Raw genomic sequence first — 21,387 nt, forward strand, 5'->3', positions numbered from 1 at the left:
ATATTGCTAATCGTCAACAGCCTAATATGCGGATCTGTCGGGGTCTTCCATACACAAAATATGTCATCAGAAAATATTATTGGATAAAACAACAGATGCATTTTCAGGACATTGGATGATTACTCGGGTAGGGTAACGCCAAATTTAAATAATTTATAGGTTCATACATTTGTTTGATGATCCACACTGTAAATGTATATTTTAATAGAATCTTCTTCTTTGAATTATTTTATAAAAGTGAAATGAACCGATTTCTTTTACGATTGACAAATTTTGCAGTCTGCGGATTGTTATTTATTTTTGTAATTAGTATTTAGTTTTCGAGCACAGACCGAATAAACACACTATTGTAACAATCGACAACAGGTTTATCGACTTAGGGTGGAGCAACAATTAAACAAGATAATAAATAATATATTAATCAAAGGATTATACATAATTTGGTTTAACCCAATAAAATATAAGTTTATTTATTATTTATAGAATGTTTCAGAAAATTTCAAATTTCGTTAATAAATAAATAAAAAGTACCTGTTTAAAAAAAAAAAAAATGTTATCTTAAACCATATCTTAGATAATATATAAATGTTGAATCTGTTATTAATATATTTATCGATTGTGTTACAGGGCCACGTTGGGACGAGTTTGCCTGAAACTGGTGATCGTGATGGGCATTACGTGGACGGTGGACGTAATGTCGTGGTTGATCGGCGGTCCGAACTACGTGTGGTACATGACGGACCTGATGAACGCTCTACAAGGGGTGCTCATATTCATCGTGGTCGGATGCCAGCCGCAGGTGTGGATGGCCGTCAAGCGCATGTGGTGCCTGCGGTCGGACAACCCGTCGGACGGCGGTAACGCCAGGTCGTCCACGTCCAACGCCATGCCGTCCACCGTCAACGAGTCCACGCTGTCCAAACCGGTGGAGACGCTGTGCTGAGGCTCGAGACGGCCGTCGCCCCCGCCCCCGCCCCCTCCCCCGCTCCAATTTCAAGCCGCTGCCGTTGCGTGTGCCGCCGTGTTCCGCTCTGCACTCCGCTCATCTTGCCCGCACTTTATCTGCACCGCGCGAGCGATTGGAACGTTAGACTGACAACTATTTTGTTTATTATTATTATTATTTTTTTTTTTTTTTTACTTTAACCAGTATTATATTTTAAACACATGCACACATGAAGTATATATATTCGATTATAATATGAACATTTTGGCACGTGACTTTTTTGTTGAGGCTTTACCGGCCACCGCGATGAGAAGATTATGTATTATTAATATATATAACCGTTATTATATTATGTTTATGAGTATTGTTGTTCTCGTTGGACCAAAGATTAAATAAAAAAAATTTTTAAAAACTATAATATCATAACAAATTCGCACATACCCCTATTCGACTCTTGTATAGACCGACAATACAATTTATTGATAAAAGAACGAGCGCCTAATATTGACTAAAAAGTAAATAAAAACGTTATAAAAATGACACACAAAAAAAACGAGCCGTTCGCTTCGGCTTTTCTTAATAGTATTGTAATCTTAACTGTAATGTTGAAGATGTTCTATACCTAATATATAGTGATTTATTATTCTTGAGGTAAACCTATATTGTACACTACTGTATGCCGGCTGTTCGGTTGTTTGTTTTTTTTTTATGCGATGTTTAATATTATGTATTCACAATAAATTTAAAAGTATTTATTAATATATAACCCGCGTCCGGATTTAATGGGGTTGTTTTTATTATTTTTAAATCCTTTATTACAAGATTTTTTTTTTAACTTTACAAAAATTTTTTTTTTTTTTTAAGTACAATCTTTTTTATTGATAACTAACAAAACTATAATAATATATACTTTTAGAGCAAATATAACTAGTTTGTTTTTTATTCGTATAAAACTTTGCTTTTCAGTAACAACTAACGAAAATATCCTTTTGGCTAAAGTAATAAATAATAATGTTACATTGTGCAGGTGCCAAATATATAAGTAGGTAGGTATGTAGGTATAGTGATAAATATTCAGCTTTGTGTTCGTATTATTATTATTATTTGTTTGTGTAACATCTTTTTTATGTTAAGTTCCTGTAAGCCTATGTAATTTATTTATTAAATGTGTTTCAACACGAATGATGATTGGTCTATTATTGTATTGTATTTTTTTTTTTTTTTTTTGACATATATATTATTTTTATTATACCTATTTTAATTGCGAATAAGCCTGATACCGCGTTAATTAATTTGTATTAAGATCTTTATGTAGAACTGTATTTGCGACGATTTGAAGTTTTTTTTTTTTTTTTAAATTAGCTTTGTAATTTATGTAAGGAGTTAAATAATTGTAATGAAATAAAATAAAGTCTTCGGCTTTTGACTGTGTAGATAGTAGGCATGTATTTGTAAGTATAGTAATTGTGAGTGAATGTTATTTTACAAACAAAATAAAAATGGCGGAGTTGTTGAATAAACGTCGGTTTTTTTTCTTTTACCTCTTGTGATTGAGATAGTCAATTATAGATAGATAGATAGATAGTAATTTAAATGATAATCCTATCCTATTTGAAAACTTATAACAAACATTTATGATACACTTGTATTAAGATGTTGAAGTGTTGTCTAAAATTATTAATATCATTTTTTTAACACTGTACAAACAACGGAACTTGACTTCAACTTTTATAGCGCTAACAGACAGAAAGGGTTTTTATTTTGTAAAAGTTAAGTATCGTCTTTTTTTTTTGTTATCGGATTGTATTATTACAATTTATTATTCTGTGGTATTATTCGTTTAAGTCGGTAATTTTTTTACAGTACAATGTTTTTTTGAATACACAAAGCGTATTTTATTGTTGTGCGCCTCCGATAATGACCGACAACCATAATTGGTGGTTTTGTATATTTTAATTTATATTATTTGGATATCTGCACAGCGTGTTCACGGTAAATTTATCAATATCTATACATAATTTTAATAACAGTGTTGTTAAAAGAATAATAATTTTAGTCTGCAACACCTGTCAGAGTAGAAAGAATTAAAGATTACCTATGTTTTTTTTTTATGAAATAACCACTGCCTTGGGCCCGTCGTAGTCAAACCTATAATTACAAAATTTAAAATATCCGTTTTGTATTTTTTAAGTGTAGGTGGCACGGGTTGCCATTAGGTTGTCGAAGGTAAACATGTCTTGTTAATAAATTTAAATAAAAACAGGCAAAATGGTGCAGAATTGGACTCAATTCAAATAAGATAATAAATAATAAATATTTTGACTTGTTCTATCGGCGAATAATAGATGTTTTTTTGTATTTAACAATAAAAACTTAATTTAAATAATGATATGTAATCATACTTGAAAGGATTAAAATATAAAAGATAACTTTTTTTTAACTACAGATCCAATTATACACTTTGTGGGACTTGAAGTAATTAAATTATTTGTTTGTTTTCTGTAGAAAATTCAAGTTAATTAAATTTTACAAAACATTTGATTTTGTATCATTAGTAATTTATTTTAAATGTTTTTATAAAAATAGAATATCTTTTTGCAAAAAATCTATTTTTTAGAAATATTATTCATCTTTAATCTATCGACTTGTGTATTAGTATTATATGTTTTGAAATTAAATATTAGTGTAAAAAATAATTATCAATAACTAAAATCAGAAAACACAAATAATTTGTTACAGAACAACACAAATTAGATAAATCAAGTTGTCCAGTATTTTTTATATTTATTGATTTTCTAATATACACTTTACATCAGTTTACTAAAATCAACAATTTCAAAAGTAGTATTTTGTACTTAAGATAGCTATTAAATACCGACACATAATTAATATGTGAAGTACTTATTACTACTAGTAATGACCACTATACTTTAAGTTACAGTACGATTAATAAATAGTTAAATTGTTTTTCAATAATTTTTTAAATTGAAAACCATACAAAAATGTAAATAAATATTTTCATATTATGATTCATTTATTTTTATATTCATCATAAATAATACTTGGCAAAACAAAATTTAGTTAGGAAATCAAATCAACAATCACTTATTTAGTAATTAAAATAAAACAAAATAATAATTTAGAGCATTGACTTATAATAGTTATTAAGTTTGTACATTGTACATTAGACACGTTTTTGAGTATAGTTTTTCACGTGTTTAATTATGTTGTGTACGACGTCTGTAGTAGATGCGGTACCGTTCAAATCGGCCGTGTGGACCAAGTCTTCACTAAGCGTTTTGGTTATGGCAGTTCTAATCATGTCACAATGCATTTTGTGTCCTAAGTGTTCCAACATGTCAGCGGATGCGCTCAACATGGCTACAGGATTGGCGATATTGGCACCAGCGATGGACGAACCAGTGTTCCTGGTGCCTGGTTCGAACACAGCATAATGGTCGCCATAGTTTCGGCCAGATATTAAACCAGCGCCACCGACAAGACCGCAGACAACGTTGGACACAATAGACCCATAAAGATTAGGCATGACCATGACATCAAACTGATGAGGATTTGATACTAGCTGCATGCAGCAGTTATCAATGATCATGTTTTCAAACTCGATTTCTGGATATTTACTTGCCATTTGTCTGCATGTCTCTAAAAACAGACCGTCAGATAGTTTCATAATGTTGGCCTTGTGAACGGCCGTAACTTTTTTACGGCCATTATTCTTGGCCAATTCAAAAGCATAGCGAGCTAAACGTTTAGAGTTCTCTTCTGTGATAATTTTCATAGATTCAACTACTCCGTCCACACTTTCATGTTCTAACATTGCATACTCGCCTTCGGTGTTTTGTCTTATAATTATGACATTTACGTTTTTTTGCCGACTCTGTACATTTTCGTACGAATGAACATTAATTACGTTGACAAACAAATCTAGTTCGTTACGTATGGCTACATTACGCGATATAATATTGGTATCGAGACTTTTGGTTTCAATATTTCCTTTGATGGCTACGCCGTTTCTACGAATAGACGTGATAGCATACTGCAAATCATCGTTATTGTCGCTCGATGGATCAATTTGAATTGTCTCGAAATCAACGGGTACACCTCCGTGCTTGAACACTTCCTTAACGTAAGTCATCAATTCTGGACCAATTCCACCGCCTGGTAACATCGTCACCGCATTCCTACCTCCATACCTATAAATGGAAAGCGCATATTGTTATATTATAAAAGTTAAAACTGTTTTAAACTGTAAAATTATGAGAGACGATTACACTTTTTTTTAATAATTCTTATAACTAAGTAAGTAAATCACGTTTACCGACTGAAATTCATAATTACCTGGCTCTTGGTAGTCCTACTTGTTTTCTGGCAATGGGTTGCTTGTGTTGAATATCAAAATTGACCCCTGACATAGACCGGACGGATGGTCGACTGGCTTTTTGCAAAGCACATTTTGAAAAAGAAGTTAACATTATTGATGATATTCTGCTCTTTGGCGATTTAAAATGTTTTATACGTGCGCTTTATACGCAATACCGTGCGCTTCAAAAAAACTCTTTGAGAATTAAAAATCATTCGTACAGCAGCTGTTTAGTGGTCCTTATCGATATTGAAAAATTAATATAATGATAACCTTATCATTTTAGTGTACACAAGATGTTCTGCTCAGTCGGGTTGCTACCACTTTTCCCAAATTGCATAAATTACCAAAAGTATGTCTATGGCAGGTTTCTTATCAATGGGCGGAATTCAAACTGATAAGGCAGTTCACCGGTTGTTGGACGAGGGCTGGCTTTGCGCCGTCGCTTTGCTCCGCTAAACCAAAAATATCCTAAGTTTGCAGACTACAGTCTAAGAGGAGGTTACAGATTCAAAGTTAAGTTAAAAAGATCTGATAAGAAACTTGTCATTGGAAAAAGTGTACAATGGAAAAAATGGTCCTTGGTAGTAGTAACGCATGCAATTTGGAAAAAGTGGCGCTACCCCTTTTCTTAATCACAAAAGAAATCGTCTGATGTAAACAAACAAACAAACAAAACGCCGGCCTTTCTTTTTAGAATTCCTAATTCTCTAAAAAATGTTCAATATATTATGTTTTTAAAGTTTTGTAATAATTTTTCTGTTGCAAATAACAAATGAAATAGTTTAGTTTTAATTAGTTTTTATTTTTTCTTCTAGTCATTATTATTAAGTTTAAATACAATTACAATATTTTTAATATGTTGCTCAACAATTTATATTGTTTGTGTTCAGTATTTATTGTTTTAATAGTGTTTCCTCACAAAGCGAGTAAGTTGGTCGTAATAGTACAAATAAATTGTTTATAATATAGTCTATTTTTATTAAAACTTTTATTTTAGAATCGTCTGATATCGTTATAACAATATTAAGTCAAAATAACAATTATAGTGTAAACCTAGCTACTAACTTGAAGAAACTTATTTTATCTCAAACGGATCAAATACATGTGGGTAAACGTTTTTATTTTAATGTTACTTTGTACTATTTAGTTAATTTTATTTATTATATTGAGGACTTAGTTGAAAAAAAATATATAAATTTCAAGTATTTACAATGTAACTACTATATAGTTAAAAAGAAATGTGTTAAATAACTACTGTAAATACATTTAAAGGAAAACCATTTAGATACTCTGTAAAATCTTCATTTTGTACATACAACATTTTTTAACTGTCAACAATATTATATAATATATTCTTATAATTATTATGTTAATAATAATTAGTATATGTTTAGAATTCTCAACTTGGAAAAGTGCAATTGTTACATGAAGAGTTTCCAGATGATGGAAGTTGGACAATTATACCCATAATTAAATCGTAATGATTTTCATAATGTATTACTTTACATTTTTATTATTAGATAATTAATTTGCATTTTACAACATTATAGATTAATTGATAGAAATACAAATGCAAAGTGGTTCCTGTTTTGCGAAGAAAACTCATATGTTGATTATGGAAATCTGTTGAAACTAATAAGCGTATACGATCATAACCAAGTAACTTTTTCAGTTAACTATTATAGTAAAATGTTGCAAGTCCAATTATTTATTTTATTTATAAACCATATTCTATTTATTATACAATCCTCTATTCATGCTTTTCCTTATTCTGATTAAACGGAGTCAGCTGGCCAAATCTGGTCTTCATACAAATCTCTATCTATCGTCATTTCTTCCTCAGTCTACCTCTTTTGTAATCTCCGTAACTCGTTTTACAATTTCTCTTTCCTCCCTTCTATCAAAATTTATCATAATAAAATATTTATTAAAAATTCTTGCTATAGCAATACTATTAAATTAAATACTTACTTGTTTGTCATAGCCCGTCTGGATGGGATATGGATTAAAAGATAAAACCCCATCTATTGTTCACCATTACCTGTTCGAAGACGATGACAACAAAAGATTGGCTTACCCTTTGTTTGCAGCGGGATTTCTCATGTCTATGGAACTATTGTCAAGGTTAGAACTTAAAAGTTTAATTAGATTTTAAGTCAAAGTTGGCAATAACCTAGGATATTTTTTGGTATGCTTTGACCCAATAAAACATATACTTTTGGGTGAATGTTGAGCTTAAATAAAAAAATATTTTTTCCAACAGTTTTTAATGTTATTACTTAAGCATATTATTTTTTAATTACTTTATAGTGTGGTAGATAAGATGAAACCGTCTGCTACCTTTTCAATTGATGCATCATTTGAACTCGCACAACTAATTGACCACAAACTCAAACACATGCCGTTAACGTTTTGTCTAAAACAATCTAGCACCTGTGTGGTTCATCCACAAACTGAAAGATATAAATGTGTAAGTATCAAATAAAAATACTTTGTATTTTCTAGAATGATCCATTTGAAAGATTTAATTTATTATTTATTAGACCTCCTTATATCTACTTAGTAATATTTTCCGTACATTTTTTTTGTCATTTCTCTTAATATTGTCGTTTTCTATTTTTATCAACATAAAAAACTTTACTTTTGTATTTTCGTTGTTACTCATACTAAACAACTTTCTGTATTTTGTGTATACTATTTTTGCCTATATTATGTATTTTATTTATAGGAACGCAAAGTCGCAAAAGGTTCAATATATTTCGCTGTAAAAACTTGCGAACAATATCACAAAAGCAGAATACCGGTTGTAAAATCGACATGGGGTGGAGAAGCTGTACATATTGAATATTTCAGTGATCAACTCGGTTATTATCTAAATAGTATTTTCATATACAGTGAAACCCGAGACGGAACTTGTGTGTGGTCTGGCCAATCCACTTTGCAATGCGACCTTAAATGAGACAAAAAAACAGTCTTGTACGGAATTTTCTTTTGGTCTCACTCAATTCCGTCTTGGGCGTATTTATTTTATTAATATTAGTTTTAGTAAATACTTGGTACCTAACTTTTGTATTTTAGACCCGAACATACCAACAGTAGTATTTCCAAATATCACCAATACAGACCATGGCTTTTGTTCGAAAACTATGTCGATCATCAAATATTTATCTGATACATTAGCTTATTATCCGTCATTTAAATGGATTGTAATTACCGATGACGATACACTTTTGAGGTAACTAAAAGAGTTACGTATAAATGGCATTGTCGTGTCAACTGTGTTATATATTTATTTTGGTCTTAGCGTCTCGCGACTCGCGTCCATACTAAGCTGTTGGGACGGACAGGTAATAGCTCTTGGACAAAGATATGGTTATAATGTTCAAGGAACTCCGTCATTAGGGTACAATTACATAACTGGAGGTGGCGGTATAGTGTTGAGCATGAATTTAGTCCACAAGTTGACCAAATGTAAGTGTGGTAGTCCTCAATCACCAGATGATATGGTCTTGGGAATATGTTTAAAGTCTCTAAAAGCTACAGTCGTACATTCTCCAGTTTTTCATCAGGTTGGTTTAAATGTCGGAACGTTCTTATTAAATTAATTTGCTTAAATTTGTATTCTATTTTATAGGCAAGACCTCAAGATTATGCCGATGAATATTTAGAAACTTATCCGATAGTATCTTTTCATAAGCACGATGGAGTCGATCCGTTACGAATCTACCGCTATTGGCTTTATCAAGATTCTTCATTCGGACACGATGAACTATAAGTAACAAAAAAACAGTCGAGCAAGGCCAGTTAAACAAATTATAAAGAGCTTTATTTATTTAACTACTTTGTATGGAAATAACATTTTTGTAAAAATAACAACAATAATAATAAAATATAACTATTAAATTTAAAACAAGTGATATTGATAGAAAAAACCAGAAAAGTTACTTATTTTATAAATATAAGAAAAACATATTTAAAATTGCAGTACATACGTCAAAACTAATATTATGAACCCAAAATCACCATTTTGAAAAAAGCGACTTAAATGGTTTTTTTCCTATGCTCTTAAATGGTTTATAAGTTAAATATTTAATTTGAAATTAGTATACATGTTTCATATATGTATACTTTAAATTATAACTTATAATTTTGATCTTGTTGATATCTCATTCCACCAAGCGGGTCTTTCGAATGTAGACTTCTGTCTCCACAATGCATTTTTTAAATTTTCATAAACCTAAAAAATGAAACAAAATTTAATATAGTTTATATTTAGTAGAATACAACAAATACAAATAGTTACACACCTATTATTATTTGTATTTTAAAAAATGCAAGATTACAAATAACAATAAATAAAAAGCCATTCCAATAGAGCCAGGGCACAATAGTGGAGCATATTGGGATAGGAGATGTTACAAATCTTTAGGAATTATTGTAACTATAAGTGATAAAATTAATTTCAAATCCCCTGGTATTTTTTTATTTAAATAACAATTAATTACATAAAATATATTTTTATTTAGTGTTTCAAATAATTTATACTTATTATATTGTTTAAATTTATATATTTTTTAAATTATTATTTCTCAATTTTAATTTACAATAACAGTTAATAATAATTAAATGTTAAAATAATCGAATCGAGCAAGTAATAGTTTATATGCCAAAATAGACTTAAAAATTTACCTTTCCGTTTGAAGCGCCCAAAACAGAATTCAATATGAAATCAGGTGGTGCAATCGCATCAGCAAGAGTAACAGCTTCATTTTGGAGGCTTGAACTTAAATTTATTATAGATTCTTTGATGACCTCAGATGCTAATGGACCGTTAGCATAGCTACCTTTACATTACATCAAATAAACATGAATTTATATTCAAGTAATGGTTAATTTTTTAATTTAACTATCGAAACCCTACCTTCATACATCAAAGATAAATGTTTTTCAATTAGCCAAAATCCATACAGCGATGCTAATTTATGAAGAACAGACCGGTGAGATTCATCCAAATCTGGCGACGTAGTAGTTTCAATAAATTGTTTTAGGATTAAATACTGAAAACATTATAATTAATAAAAAAAAAAACTTTTTGTATTATGTTTTCAATTGATTACTTCAGCAAAAGCAATCGATAAATCACGAGCAAAAAACATTTGACTTTCGTTCTTAGCTGTAAATTTACACACTCCTTGAGCTTTTAATAAATTGACTCTTTCGCTTGTTCGTTCCAACAAATAACATATTATCCATTGAAAACAGGACAATAAATCTAGTAAATAAATTGATATATTAGTAGAGTTTTAATTCACCCAAATAATTTTGATTACTGGTATGAATAAAGCCTTCATCGAATCTGGAAATCATAAATTTTCCTCGCAATATAGAGTTGGCTTGTTTAAGAAATTCAATGGAACCCAAAGGGGTATCACAAGCATTTTTATTTCCATTTGCTAAATTTGACCAAATATTCAAAAGCCAATTGCTCGTTTGTTGTATTAATACATTATTATCGCCTTCGTAAGTACAATTAGCATCATTTGCACTGCGTAGATCGTTAAATCCAGCAGCTAAAAAAAAAAAAAAAAAAAAATTTAAATTATTGATACACACTTCATGTTTTATAAAACATACCTTTTAAATAACCATGTCCGCCACAGGCTTCTCGGCACTCCTGTATAGCATCCCGAGCTGTCCATGCAGCTACAGGTTTAGTACAACTGGAAATTCCATGAATTTCAGCGCCTAACAATCGCTGAAAATAATTAATTATATACAATCAATTTTGATCATTTTAAAAAATAATTAAGAACTGTAGCTTCTTACAAGCCTTTCAGAACCACTATTTGAAAACATTTCAAAAAGGAACGATTCATACATTCTGGCAACATAGTCACCATATATTTTTAAAGCATAAGTAGCTGCTAATAATGGAATCAATCGACATTGCTGAAAAAAATATATTTCTCATTTATAAGAATCAATCAAAATCGAATTATATTTTAGAAATATAAAACATTAAAATAGATATTAACATTTTATCAAAAATTTTGTATTTACCACAAGTTGGTACTCCAACACCGGAAGTTCTTCACCGTCGGTAGGACCAAACTGTTTTCTTACAGCGGTATATCTTATGGCAATTGGAACGGCTTTTGTTATGTAAGATACACATATATTTATTATACCTAATCGTCCTGCCGATAAACTGCCTAATGAAGCACCTGCACAGGCAATTTTATGCACTTTTATTATATAGTATTATATTACATGCCAATAGCAGCGATGCAAGAATGACCCAAGTAGTAATTATACATTTTCGTTAATTTTTTTTACTAATATTGTCCTTATAATACAAAAATTAAAATTTTTGTTGATTACATTTTAATACTGATAAATTTACAAAAGATTCCAAGCACAAGTACAGATGTAGCTCAATAGAGGAGTACATTAAACACATAATTAAAAAATTTGTAAAATAAATAAATAATACTAATTTTTATTATAGTTTGCAATTTGTATAATTAAACATTCATGAACCGTGATAATAATACCTACCTAATCTTTTTGATTTGTCTTTGAACGGTGAAATATATTGGCCATCATCGTTTATATCGCCTGTTTTGCTCAGTAAACTTTCTTTTGGTATGTGATAATTGTCAAACATTATGAAACTATTTTAAAAAGAGTTACATTAATATAGTAATTAATTTAATAGTTTACAAAGTTAATTTTACCCATTATCAACACCGTTTAAATTTGCTTTTTCTCCTAAGTCTCCAACTATGACACCCGAATATGGTAACATAGTTTTTACATCTCGTATTTTGACCACAAAAGCGTGTAACCCATGATCATCACCATTGCTCATTATCAGTTTAGCCCAAATTATTGCATGTGTACTAGACTTTCCTACAAAATATTAATTTGCAAATTAAATAAAACAACATTTTTGTTGAAATTGAAATGAAAACATACCTAAACTCCCAACCCAACATTTGGCAGCCTCAAAATCAGGCGTATGCATAATAAATTGTTTTATTTTATTGTCGTAAGTGCATGTAGTTCTCATTGCTTTTGTGTTTGTACCATGAGAAATTTCTGTAAGAGCAAAACAACCAGGAACCTATAAAACAATACATAAAATAGGTGTGTTTTTGGGGCAAACCCAATATGTTTTTTTTTTTGTTAATTAGTTCAATTTAATGAATATGTAAGCTTAATAGGCCTTAAGTAACTTAAAAATTGTAAAATTTACATAAAGAATATGCATTTTACAAAAAAAATTGTATTTTCCCTCAAGGAGGTCAAATTTAAAAAAGCGTACATTTTAAATGTGTAAACATTGTAATAAATACATGAAAATGTATATTACATTTAGTTTGATGGTTTTGTCGTTGTCAGACGTATAAACCTTATTCCAATTTACTCAACTATGTGTAATGTAAAGCAATTTGAGTTTTAAATTTTGAAAAAGTTTAAATTTCCCAATTTCTTAAAAAAAAAAACAATCGAACATAATATATTATTACACAAAATTATGTTCATAATTTATGACCTTAACATGTATATATTGTAATATAAATAAAAACGTTATTACCTTTCCCTCAATTGCCAATTGATAGATTTCTGAGTTTCTGCCATTATCCATCCCAAAAATCACATTTGAAAACATGTCAAAAGTTAGCCCCACTTTTATAGCCATAGAAGGACAATATTGAAACATAGTTACCATTTTTGTCATACTCTATTTTACAAAATATTTTTTTTAATAGTAACAAGATAATCCTAAAACAATAATTATTTATTTCCATACCAGTCTTGGGGTAGACATTATTTCATCAAATGGAAATACTTTTTTTTCAACAATTTTATACATTCTCATCAATGCCAAACGTCGTTGTTCGTCTAATGTTAAAGTTTCATCCGAATGATTAAACAATGGATCAGATTCAAATATACTCCACGCTTTCATCTAAATTAAATTTAAAAAATTGTTCAATATGTATTATTAGTAGGTAGGGAAGTTACATCAAATGTAATATAATATATAGTTTTCATCGATAGTGTTATGACAAAAATAAGTTTTGCACAAATTGCATTAAAACTTATAGTTTTGGCTGAGATTTGAACTAATAATGTTTTTGATAGTTACCTTATAACGCAAAATTTGTTCAGATTCAATAAATACTTTCATTTTTTTCCAGTCTATAGTAGATTTATTTCTGTACAAATCTAATGGACCGGATTCAAACTCTTTCAAAATATCTGAGCACGAATTCATTTTTAACTGAAAAAAACATATAATTATAATAATAATTAGTAAAATTAAGATAAAATTATTTTAAAAAAACCTTAAAAATCATGGTAATTTATCATAATACATAAAGAGTAGTTAACATATAATATTTGAACAGTAATGTACAAATTAAAGCTTAGTACAACGCAATTTTATATGTTTACTCAGTACAGCTATGAAATGATGTTTACAGCTAGTGTTATTAGTTGTTTGTTGAGTAACGCAAACCAATTTTAAAACAATTAGGGAACAACACAATTTAGACTATGACTCATACACGTTTCCGTAAATATTATATAAATTTAAATACACTATAAATGTTATAGCATTTTTAAACCTAGTTAGGGTATACAACCTTATTATGCAAAACTCGTAGTTTAATTTATTCATAGGTCGTAAGGTTAAAAAATGTGTACACTATAACCTATAAATATAAAGTAATATATATGACTAAAAAATGTGTCAATATTGATGAACAATATTTAAAATAAGATAATTAGATATATAAATAGTTCATAAATACATAGATATACAAATATTATAAGAAAATATATGATTTTAAATATATTTTAGAACCCATTTATTTTTAAAGAAAGGATACAACTATACAACCAATAAGATTAATGTATAAATCACGTTGTTGATTAAATAACAAAGTTTACCATTGAAAATTACCTTTGGTTTATTAGTGCTAATTGAAATACATTTGCTTTGCAAAATCAGTTTTACTCTATTTCTGAATCCATACATACTTTGGTCTCTAAAATAAAATAAACAACATATATGTCTACCAAACAATATAACATTTAAACGCTTTTCTTTTTTTTTTTAAGTGAAAGTTATTACCCAAAATAATTTGCTCTATATTAAATATATAATTGATTTTTATAATTTTTTATTGTATAATATAATTAAACAAATATTACTTTTGACATGAACATTATTTTCTTCTAATTAAATATGCTCATATTATTTATATTATCATTATTATGACTTATGAGGGATTATTATCATATAATAATGGTTCCTAAAATAATAAATTCCCTATTGAATATACCATTAAATTTAATTATTTTATTATTAAAAAAATTATTATGATTTGTCAAAATTTCTTTGAAATTATTATGTTATAATATATTACCTTGAATGTTATCATTATATTTTTATGAAGAACCAAGTTAATTAAAACTCATTACAATAATAACAGATTATACCAGATAACTACATACCTTGAATATTTGAAAATAATAATTGTCCTCAACTGTAAGAGACTTTGTAGTGATGAACAAAAAATATAAAGACGAATAACTTATTTAATATTTGATTTGGATGACTGATGAAAACGAGAAATCCATAATTATAACTTTCACCTTGGTATGTCTACACCATTCTGACCACAGACAAGTATACTACTGTAGTCTATGAGTATACTACTGATTCTGACTTTTGTAGTGTTCAGACTTCAGTGTTGGATTATAGTTCACCTACCAGAAACGAAGTTTTTAAAATTGGGTGGGTAAAGTTTGTTCCACAAATTTTTTCTTTCAATGAACATTTGTTCCAAATGTTTTGTAGAAGAAAAATGATATGGCATAACAGTATGGATCACTACCTTTTGTTCCACAATTTTTTCATTCCGTGAGACATTTGTTCCAAAGACACTTTTATCCAAGAGTATGGTTTGTTCCAATGGACATTTGTTCCAATCACCTTATTTTCCATTAAACAATTATGCAAACGGACGTTTTGTCTAAATTGTAATTGTTCCAATATACATTTGGCCCATGATCATTTTTTTTCAAATGAGTTTGTTCCACAATACATTTGCTCCAACAAACAATTCATCCTGTTTTGGAACAAATGCTAAATGAAAAAAATGTTTATGGGATCAAAACATTTTTGGTTTAAAAAATAACAGCTTATCAGTTTATATGTTATAAGTATTATAGGTATTATAGGTATTGGATATTAATTGAAGAGCACAGGGGAAAAACGGTAGTTGTCACATTATGAAAGTTTTAGAGTATAGCAAAAACAAAGTTCGTGAATTCCTCTACCTCTTACATAAGATTAAAAAAATCACATTAAATGCTACTCTAACAATAAATGTATTTATTTAAACAATCTATTGACATAAATAAAAAAAACTATTTGAAAGAAAAAATTTTCATAATTTGACAACTACCGTTTTTCTCCTGTGCCCTTCAATTATTAACATGAAAATGTTACAACAATATTCTTAGCATAACAGAATATTACTGGCTATGCTAGTTACATTAGATGCCTAAATGTACATAATACATACTTTAAATAATATGATATGAATGATATCTATGATACATACATTTATTTTCCAATATACCTATGAATTTCTTATTGTTATTAACTAAAATAATGTTGAACGCATTGAACATTACATATTAATTCTTAGAATGAAATGCTAAAATAAAGACGAATCAAACGTAATCAACAAACCAGTATAATTCATATTGTCGTTTTTGATAATGTAGTCAAATCATCCTGTAAAAAGTCTTTCTTTTTCAAACATAAATAAAGTGATCGAATTCATACCAATCTATAAGCTGTGAGACAATTTTCTGAGAAGTATTTTTTACTACCAAAATGGCTATAACACAGAAAAAATTGGATACGTTAATAATTATACCATAAAAAAAATTACCTGACTAAAAGTTATTAATGTGATTACCTACTGATCATTTTTGGCATGAAGCTTAATTTGTTATAATTATCCACCTTTATTAGTTAGACAGACCACCCTAGTAAGTATATCATCTTAAGGCGAACGGAAAGCGTCAATTTTTTTCAAATAAAGACTAAAACGCGAAGTCACTTTCTGAAATGTCTACCGAACCGACTTCAATAATTTTTTTTTTGGTTTTATAGTTTAACATCTTTTCTATGAAAGGCTATTATTTGTGTATATAAGTAATGAACGAAACCATATAAGTAGGTATTAGCCATGCACCAGGTGTGGATCGAAGGAGACGCCTCACTACCCCCATCCCTAAAAAATCATTTTATATAATCATCAAAAAACAACAGCCCAAATAATATTTAAATATAAAAGTTTATTCAAATTGCACAATATGTTAATTATGAAAAATTCTTGTAATACATGCGTAATATCTTTTAACAATTTTGAATCAATATGTCAGTATACGATGATGCCTTATAAGCGTTTATATATATTAATAAATTTAGTAATAAGAGATGATTTATAAGCAATGGAAATTTAATTTTCAAACAAGTAATGAAGGTAAACATAACAATGAGATCCAGATTGCAACTACAAGAGGCCTTAAGTAGAGAAGAGAAGAAGTGTATAAATTTACTGCTACCGTGAATGTTCGTAAGAACTAAACTAAAAGTTAACGCTAAACACATTCACAGTCAATAATAAAAATTTACACAATTAATATAAATTTAATTTAATTATTTATAATGTAATATTTATATTTATAAAATGTAAAATTAGTTATATAATATAAAATAATTTAGAAAAAATAAATCGATCATATATAAACATTTAAAAATAATTATGTATAATCATTTATGATAGGGGTTTTATTCAAAATGTAGGTAATCTTTATGAGAAAAAAAACTGTTTACCTGAAAAAAATATATAAAAAGTATTTTTTAATTCAGATGCATTATACTTTTATAAATTTGTTGATAACAATTATTTAACCAACAAAAAGGGGTTTAATTAAATTAACTTAACCCTTATCATATAATAATGAGTTACTTAGCCCCTTCATAAATAAAATTACTAAATCATAAACGGGTTTGTGTGCAAAAGAGCGATATAACCCAGAACTACTTGGCTAACGTATTTGATTAATTTTTATTTATTTTAAATATATTTTTATAAACATATAAAAAATTATTAATTCTTTTAGTACTATTCAAAAGTAAGAAAACTAAAGGTTTATAACGTCTATAACATAAATCATAATTTAAATTACTTAACAATATACATCATTGTTATGCCATATCACTTTCCTTCCGCAAAACATTTGTTCCAAATAATAATTATTCCATGTATCTTATCTCCCAATAAACTCTTGTCTCAATAGACTTTAGTTCCACAAAACATTTGGAACAAATGTTCATCGGAAGAAAAAATTTGTGTAACAATTATTACCCACCCTAACAAAGTATTGTGGAACAATCGTTCATGGAAGTTAAACATTTTCGAGAAAAAGATAATTGGCACAAAGTATCATCGGAACAAAAGTAAACAAACGTTGGATTAAGTGTTCCAAAAATGTTTCCAAAAATATAACTTCCAATATAAACTATATAAATAATAATTGTATATGGTATTATTTACATACATAATATCGCCGCCCCGGTAGAACAACTGCAATGACCTAACAGCAAAATTTGGTAAAATGGGCTAAATGCTTCAATGTGTTTAAATATATCGAAGGCATAAGCTCGCAAAACGATGTAACTGTAGTTGTAATAATTTCCCAAGCATTCCCATTCCATTAAAATTACATCCAATAACATTTTAGTGAAAATAATTTGGTTTTTTCGTTCTCCTGTAAAATTTCAATTTTTACAATTGAATTATTGTTCTACCGGGGCAGCGATATATTGGTAGGTAATTCATATAATGATTTATGTTATATGATGTTTTAAACATTTAGTTTACTTACTTTTAAATAGTAGGTACTAAAAGAGTTATTGATTTTTATATTTTTATGTAAATATATTTGAAAGAAGTAAAAATTAATCAAATATGTTAGCCAAGCAGTTTTGGTTCATATCGCTCTTTTTCACAGAAACCCATTTATGATTTAGTAATTTAATTTATGAAGGGACTAAGTAACTCATTATTATAATATGAAAATGGTCAAGTTAATTTAATTAAGCCCATTTTTGTTGGTTAAACAATTGTTATTAACAGGCGCGTAAAGAGGGGGGGAGGTGTTATGGTGTTGTAACACCCCCCCCCCGGCTGTGTTATGATTTCACATTCCTACAATCTATATTATTGATTGTTATTTAGTAAATAAATAATAGCTGTGTAGCTGCATTATATGTATTCCTTAGATTACATATGATCTATATTGTATTGAAATTATTTTAGACATTATCTTGAAACGTTGTGTTATCTACTGGTAAGTACAGTACTATGCACATAACACTTAACAACTGTTCGGCCGTTCGGTGGTAGCATAGACCTATAAAGATTTCTTTATAGGTCTATGGGTGGTAGTAATTTGCACGGCTGTAGATAGACTGGTTACACGTAGGCCTATACCTCGCAATGTTCGATCTGCGACTACTAGAGTTCTTATCTAAAAATATTATGATCAAAATGTCGGACACTTATCAGTCCTGGCCTAAGTTTCCCTTCTGGTCAACAGATAAAGAAGAAAACTCCCCAGAATGCTTTAGAAGCTTTAAATGAGTATAATGAAGAAATATTCCCTACTATTTATCAACTTCTAACAATATTAGTAACTTTACCGGTGACAACGGCAAGTAGCGAAAGATCGTTTTCAACTCTACGACGTCTGACAACGTACTTAAGAAACACAACAGGTGAAAATCGCTTAAAAGGCATTGGCGATTATGAACATCCATCGTGACATAATATTAACCACTGAAGAAATAATAAATGAACTATCCATTAAAACCCGTCGCATGAAAATTTCATTTATGTATACATTACAAATTTGTATGATTGTAAGATTCAAAAAAATATAAAATTTTGTTAGGTTATACTTGAAATAAATATTTTAGATAACACTCCCCCTTTGGAATTCCTGGCTACGCGCCTGGTTATAAACAAATTTATAAAAGTATAATGCATCGACTTAAAAAATACTTTTTATATATTTTTTTCAGGTACCTAAACAGTTTTTTTTCTCATAAGAATTACCTACATTTTGAATAAAACCCCTACCATAAATGATTAAATATAATTATTTTTAAATGTTCATATATAATTCGATTTATCTATTCTAAAGTATTTTTAGTGATTACTATAAGATAATATATTAATAATATAAATTTAAATCTGAATGTTTTGACATTGGTTGCTAGTTCAAAATACTCAAATATTAAATATAAATAACTATAATATTAGTACTTATAGTTTTTAACCATCACAGTAAAAGTACATTATTAATTATGAGGATTCAATACCGACCATTTTTAAGGAGTTTTGTATAGGCAATATTTAACAAAATAGTGGTTTAAATAAATTTCGACCATGTTAATTAATTTACCGGTTAATTTGTATAAGCTACATGATGTTATTTTTTAATTTAAATTATTTTGTCTATGAGTTAAAGCCATTTTAGTTAATATAATAGTACATTTTTTATCCATCGCATAGGCCGAACCAGTAATCCAATAAGTAATTTAAAAACAGATTTAAATTCGTCATGAAGTTTACTTGAGATCCTACAAGGCACTTTTTTCAATTTTCAATTTTAACCCTTTACAAATTTGATTTTAAAACTTGAAATGTTATAAAATGTTCAAACGTATCATAGTAAAAAAAAGATATCAAAAAAGTACCTCGTAGGTTGACAAGTAAACTTCATAACGATTTTAAATCAGTTTTTAAATTACTTAAAAGCAGGAAATAAAAACGTAACGTTAATCAGTTCCATCTTGGGCGTATTTATTTTATTAATATTAGTTTTAGTAAATACTTGGTACCTAACTTTTGTATTTTAAACCCGTACATACCAACAGTAGTATTTCCAAATATCACCAATACAGACCGTGGCTTTTGTTCGAAAACTATGTCGATCATCAAATATTTATCTGATACATTAACTTTTTATCCGTCATTTAAATGGATTGTAATTACCGATGACGATACACTTTTGAAGTAACTAAAAGAGTTACGTATAAATGGCATTGTCGTGTCAACTGTGTTATATATTTATTTTGGTCTTAGCGTCTCGCGACTCGCGTCCATACTAAGCTGTTGGGACGGACAGGAAATAGCCTTGGACCAAATGTATATTGGAACAATTTCAATTTGGACAAAACGTCTGTTGGCATAACAGTGTAGCGGAAAAAAGGTGGTTGGAACAAATGTCCATTGGAATAATAAAACTTGTGGAACAAAAGTTAGTGATCCTTTATAATTGATTGAATTAGCTAGTATTGTTGTTTTTAAGGAATGGTGATAACAGGTACTTGATTACTGATAATAGATAATATTTCACAGACATTGGTAATTTATGCAATTTGGGAAAAGTGATAGCAACCCCTTCCCAGGTTTTTAATTAAAGTTTTGAGTGATTGGCGTCAGAAATATATTTTTATTTAACTATTTGAAAATTAGGTGATATTAACAGGATTTTATAAAACAACGAATTAATAAAAAAAAACCTTTCTAATAGAAAGTTAAATTATTTAATCTTTAATATAAAACCAAAGTAATTTTAATATAAATATCATGATCAAGTTTAATATTAAAAATCATCTATATATTACTAATTAAAATAATATTTTGCGCGGGAAATGGACTGCACGAAATATGACGCCATATTTCTCGCGGCTATAGGTATTCTTATCTGTAATAGCATTGATTAAATATACTATATTTAATATATTTTTTTGTATGTTTAATCTATGGTTATAGTTAATGAATAGTGTAGAGTTTATGTGGATTTATTATTGTATAATCCACCTCGGTTTAGCTCATTTTCTCTGTATCGTGCATATATTATGTTATAGGAGCAGGACGCAGGTTATCATGTC

The 21,387-nt window shown here is 28.6% G+C and overlaps 4 protein-coding genes across 8 annotated transcripts in view; 2 read left to right on the forward strand and 2 right to left on the reverse strand.

Moving 5' to 3' along the window:
* Positions 1-2,454, forward strand: part of LOC126844003 (probable G-protein coupled receptor Mth-like 1) — a 29,752-nt gene extending 27,298 nt beyond the window's left edge. Inside the window, exon 5 of the mRNA XM_050581842.1 lies at positions 628-2,454. Within this exon, the coding sequence (XP_050437799.1) occupies positions 628-943 (316 nt within the window). The 3' untranslated portion in view covers positions 944-2,454. The remainder of the gene's footprint in view (positions 1-627) is intronic.
* Positions 2,455-3,958: 1,504 nt separating this feature from the next.
* On the reverse strand, positions 3,959-5,562 carry LOC126837681 (isocitrate dehydrogenase [NAD] subunit gamma, mitochondrial-like). Its single transcript, XM_050571631.1, has 2 exons — positions 5,303-5,562; positions 3,959-5,157 (listed from the first exon to the last, which is right to left on the reverse strand). Exons 1-2 carry the CDS (start codon positions 5,434-5,436, stop codon positions 4,131-4,133), a joined length of 1,161 nt encoding a protein of 386 aa, XP_050427588.1. The 5' UTR covers positions 5,437-5,562; the 3' UTR covers positions 3,959-4,130.
* A 445-nt stretch (positions 5,563-6,007) lies between these two features.
* LOC126837671 (beta-1,3-glucosyltransferase) lies at positions 6,008-9,225 on the forward strand. The gene is made up of 10 exons (XM_050571625.1): positions 6,008-6,253; positions 6,325-6,431; positions 6,722-6,804; positions 6,878-6,986; positions 7,312-7,451; positions 7,638-7,797; positions 8,056-8,191; positions 8,406-8,562; positions 8,632-8,896; positions 8,962-9,225. Exons 1-10 carry the CDS (start codon positions 6,184-6,186, stop codon positions 9,100-9,102), a joined length of 1,368 nt encoding a protein of 455 aa, XP_050427582.1. The 5' UTR covers positions 6,008-6,183; the 3' UTR covers positions 9,103-9,225.
* Positions 9,132-20,553, reverse strand: LOC126837651 (peroxisomal acyl-coenzyme A oxidase 3-like). Of its 5 annotated transcripts, XM_050571587.1 has the most exons (19): positions 20,362-20,553; positions 16,102-16,252; positions 15,239-15,472; positions 14,856-15,110; positions 14,302-14,386; positions 13,483-13,617; positions 13,144-13,302; positions 12,928-13,074; positions 12,306-12,453; positions 12,065-12,239; positions 11,886-12,001; positions 11,388-11,551; positions 11,154-11,276; positions 10,962-11,082; positions 10,658-10,897; positions 10,445-10,599; positions 10,249-10,384; positions 10,017-10,171; positions 9,132-9,564 (listed from the first exon to the last, which is right to left on the reverse strand). In XM_050571587.1, the coding sequence occupies exons 5-19, from the start codon at positions 14,374-14,376 to the stop codon at positions 9,469-9,471; spliced, it is 2,145 nt and encodes a 714-aa protein (XP_050427544.1). In that variant the 5' UTR covers positions 14,377-14,386; positions 14,856-15,110; positions 15,239-15,472; positions 16,102-16,252; positions 20,362-20,553; the 3' UTR covers positions 9,132-9,468. The 5 variants fall into 5 exon arrangements, with proteins under 5 accessions (XP_050427544.1, XP_050427552.1, XP_050427571.1 ...); XM_050571595.1 differs by lacking the exon at positions 16,102-16,252; XM_050571614.1 differs by lacking the exon at positions 14,302-14,386 and having other exon boundaries at positions 20,362-20,550.
* Between the last annotated feature and the right edge of the window lie 834 nt (positions 20,554-21,387).

This window comes from Adelges cooleyi, unplaced genomic scaffold (genome assembly GCF_023614345.1).
Source record: "Adelges cooleyi isolate 19-005CV unplaced genomic scaffold, UGA_ACOO_1.1 ACOO_flye_CR_arks_rails_tigmint_CR_PRNA_108, whole genome shotgun sequence".
Classification (NCBI taxonomy): Eukaryota; Metazoa; Arthropoda; class Insecta; order Hemiptera; family Adelgidae; genus Adelges; species Adelges cooleyi.

Coding starts and splice junctions, on each gene's coding strand:
- LOC126837671 (XM_050571625.1), top strand. CDS start 6,184: ATGTTGCTCAACAATTTATATTGTTTGTGTTCAGTATTTATTGTTTTA. Junction 6,254..6,324: donor AGTGTTTCCTCACAAAGCGA/GTAAGTTGGTCG, acceptor CTTTTATTTTAG/AATCGTCTGATATCGTTATA. Junction 8,192..8,405: donor ATATTTCAGTGATCAACTCG/GTTATTATCTAA, acceptor TTTGTATTTTAG/ACCCGAACATACCAACAGTA.
- LOC126837681 (XM_050571631.1), bottom strand. CDS start 5,436: ATGTTAACTTCTTTTTCAAAATGTGCTTTGCAAAAAGCCAGTCGACCA. Junction 5,158..5,302: donor GTAGGACTACCAAGAGCCAG/GTAATTATGAAT, acceptor TTCCATTTATAG/GTATGGAGGTAGGAATGCGG.
- LOC126837651 (XM_050571595.1), bottom strand. CDS start 14,376: ATGTATGGATTCAGAAATAGAGTAAAACTGATTTTGCAAAGCAAATGT. Junction 12,002..12,064: donor TTAAACGGTGTTGATAATGG/GTAAAATTAACT, acceptor TTTTTAAAATAG/TTTCATAATGTTTGACAATT. Junction 9,565..10,016: donor TGGGCGCTTCAAACGGAAAG/GTAAATTTTTAA, acceptor TTCATTTTTTAG/GTTTATGAAAATTTAAAAAA.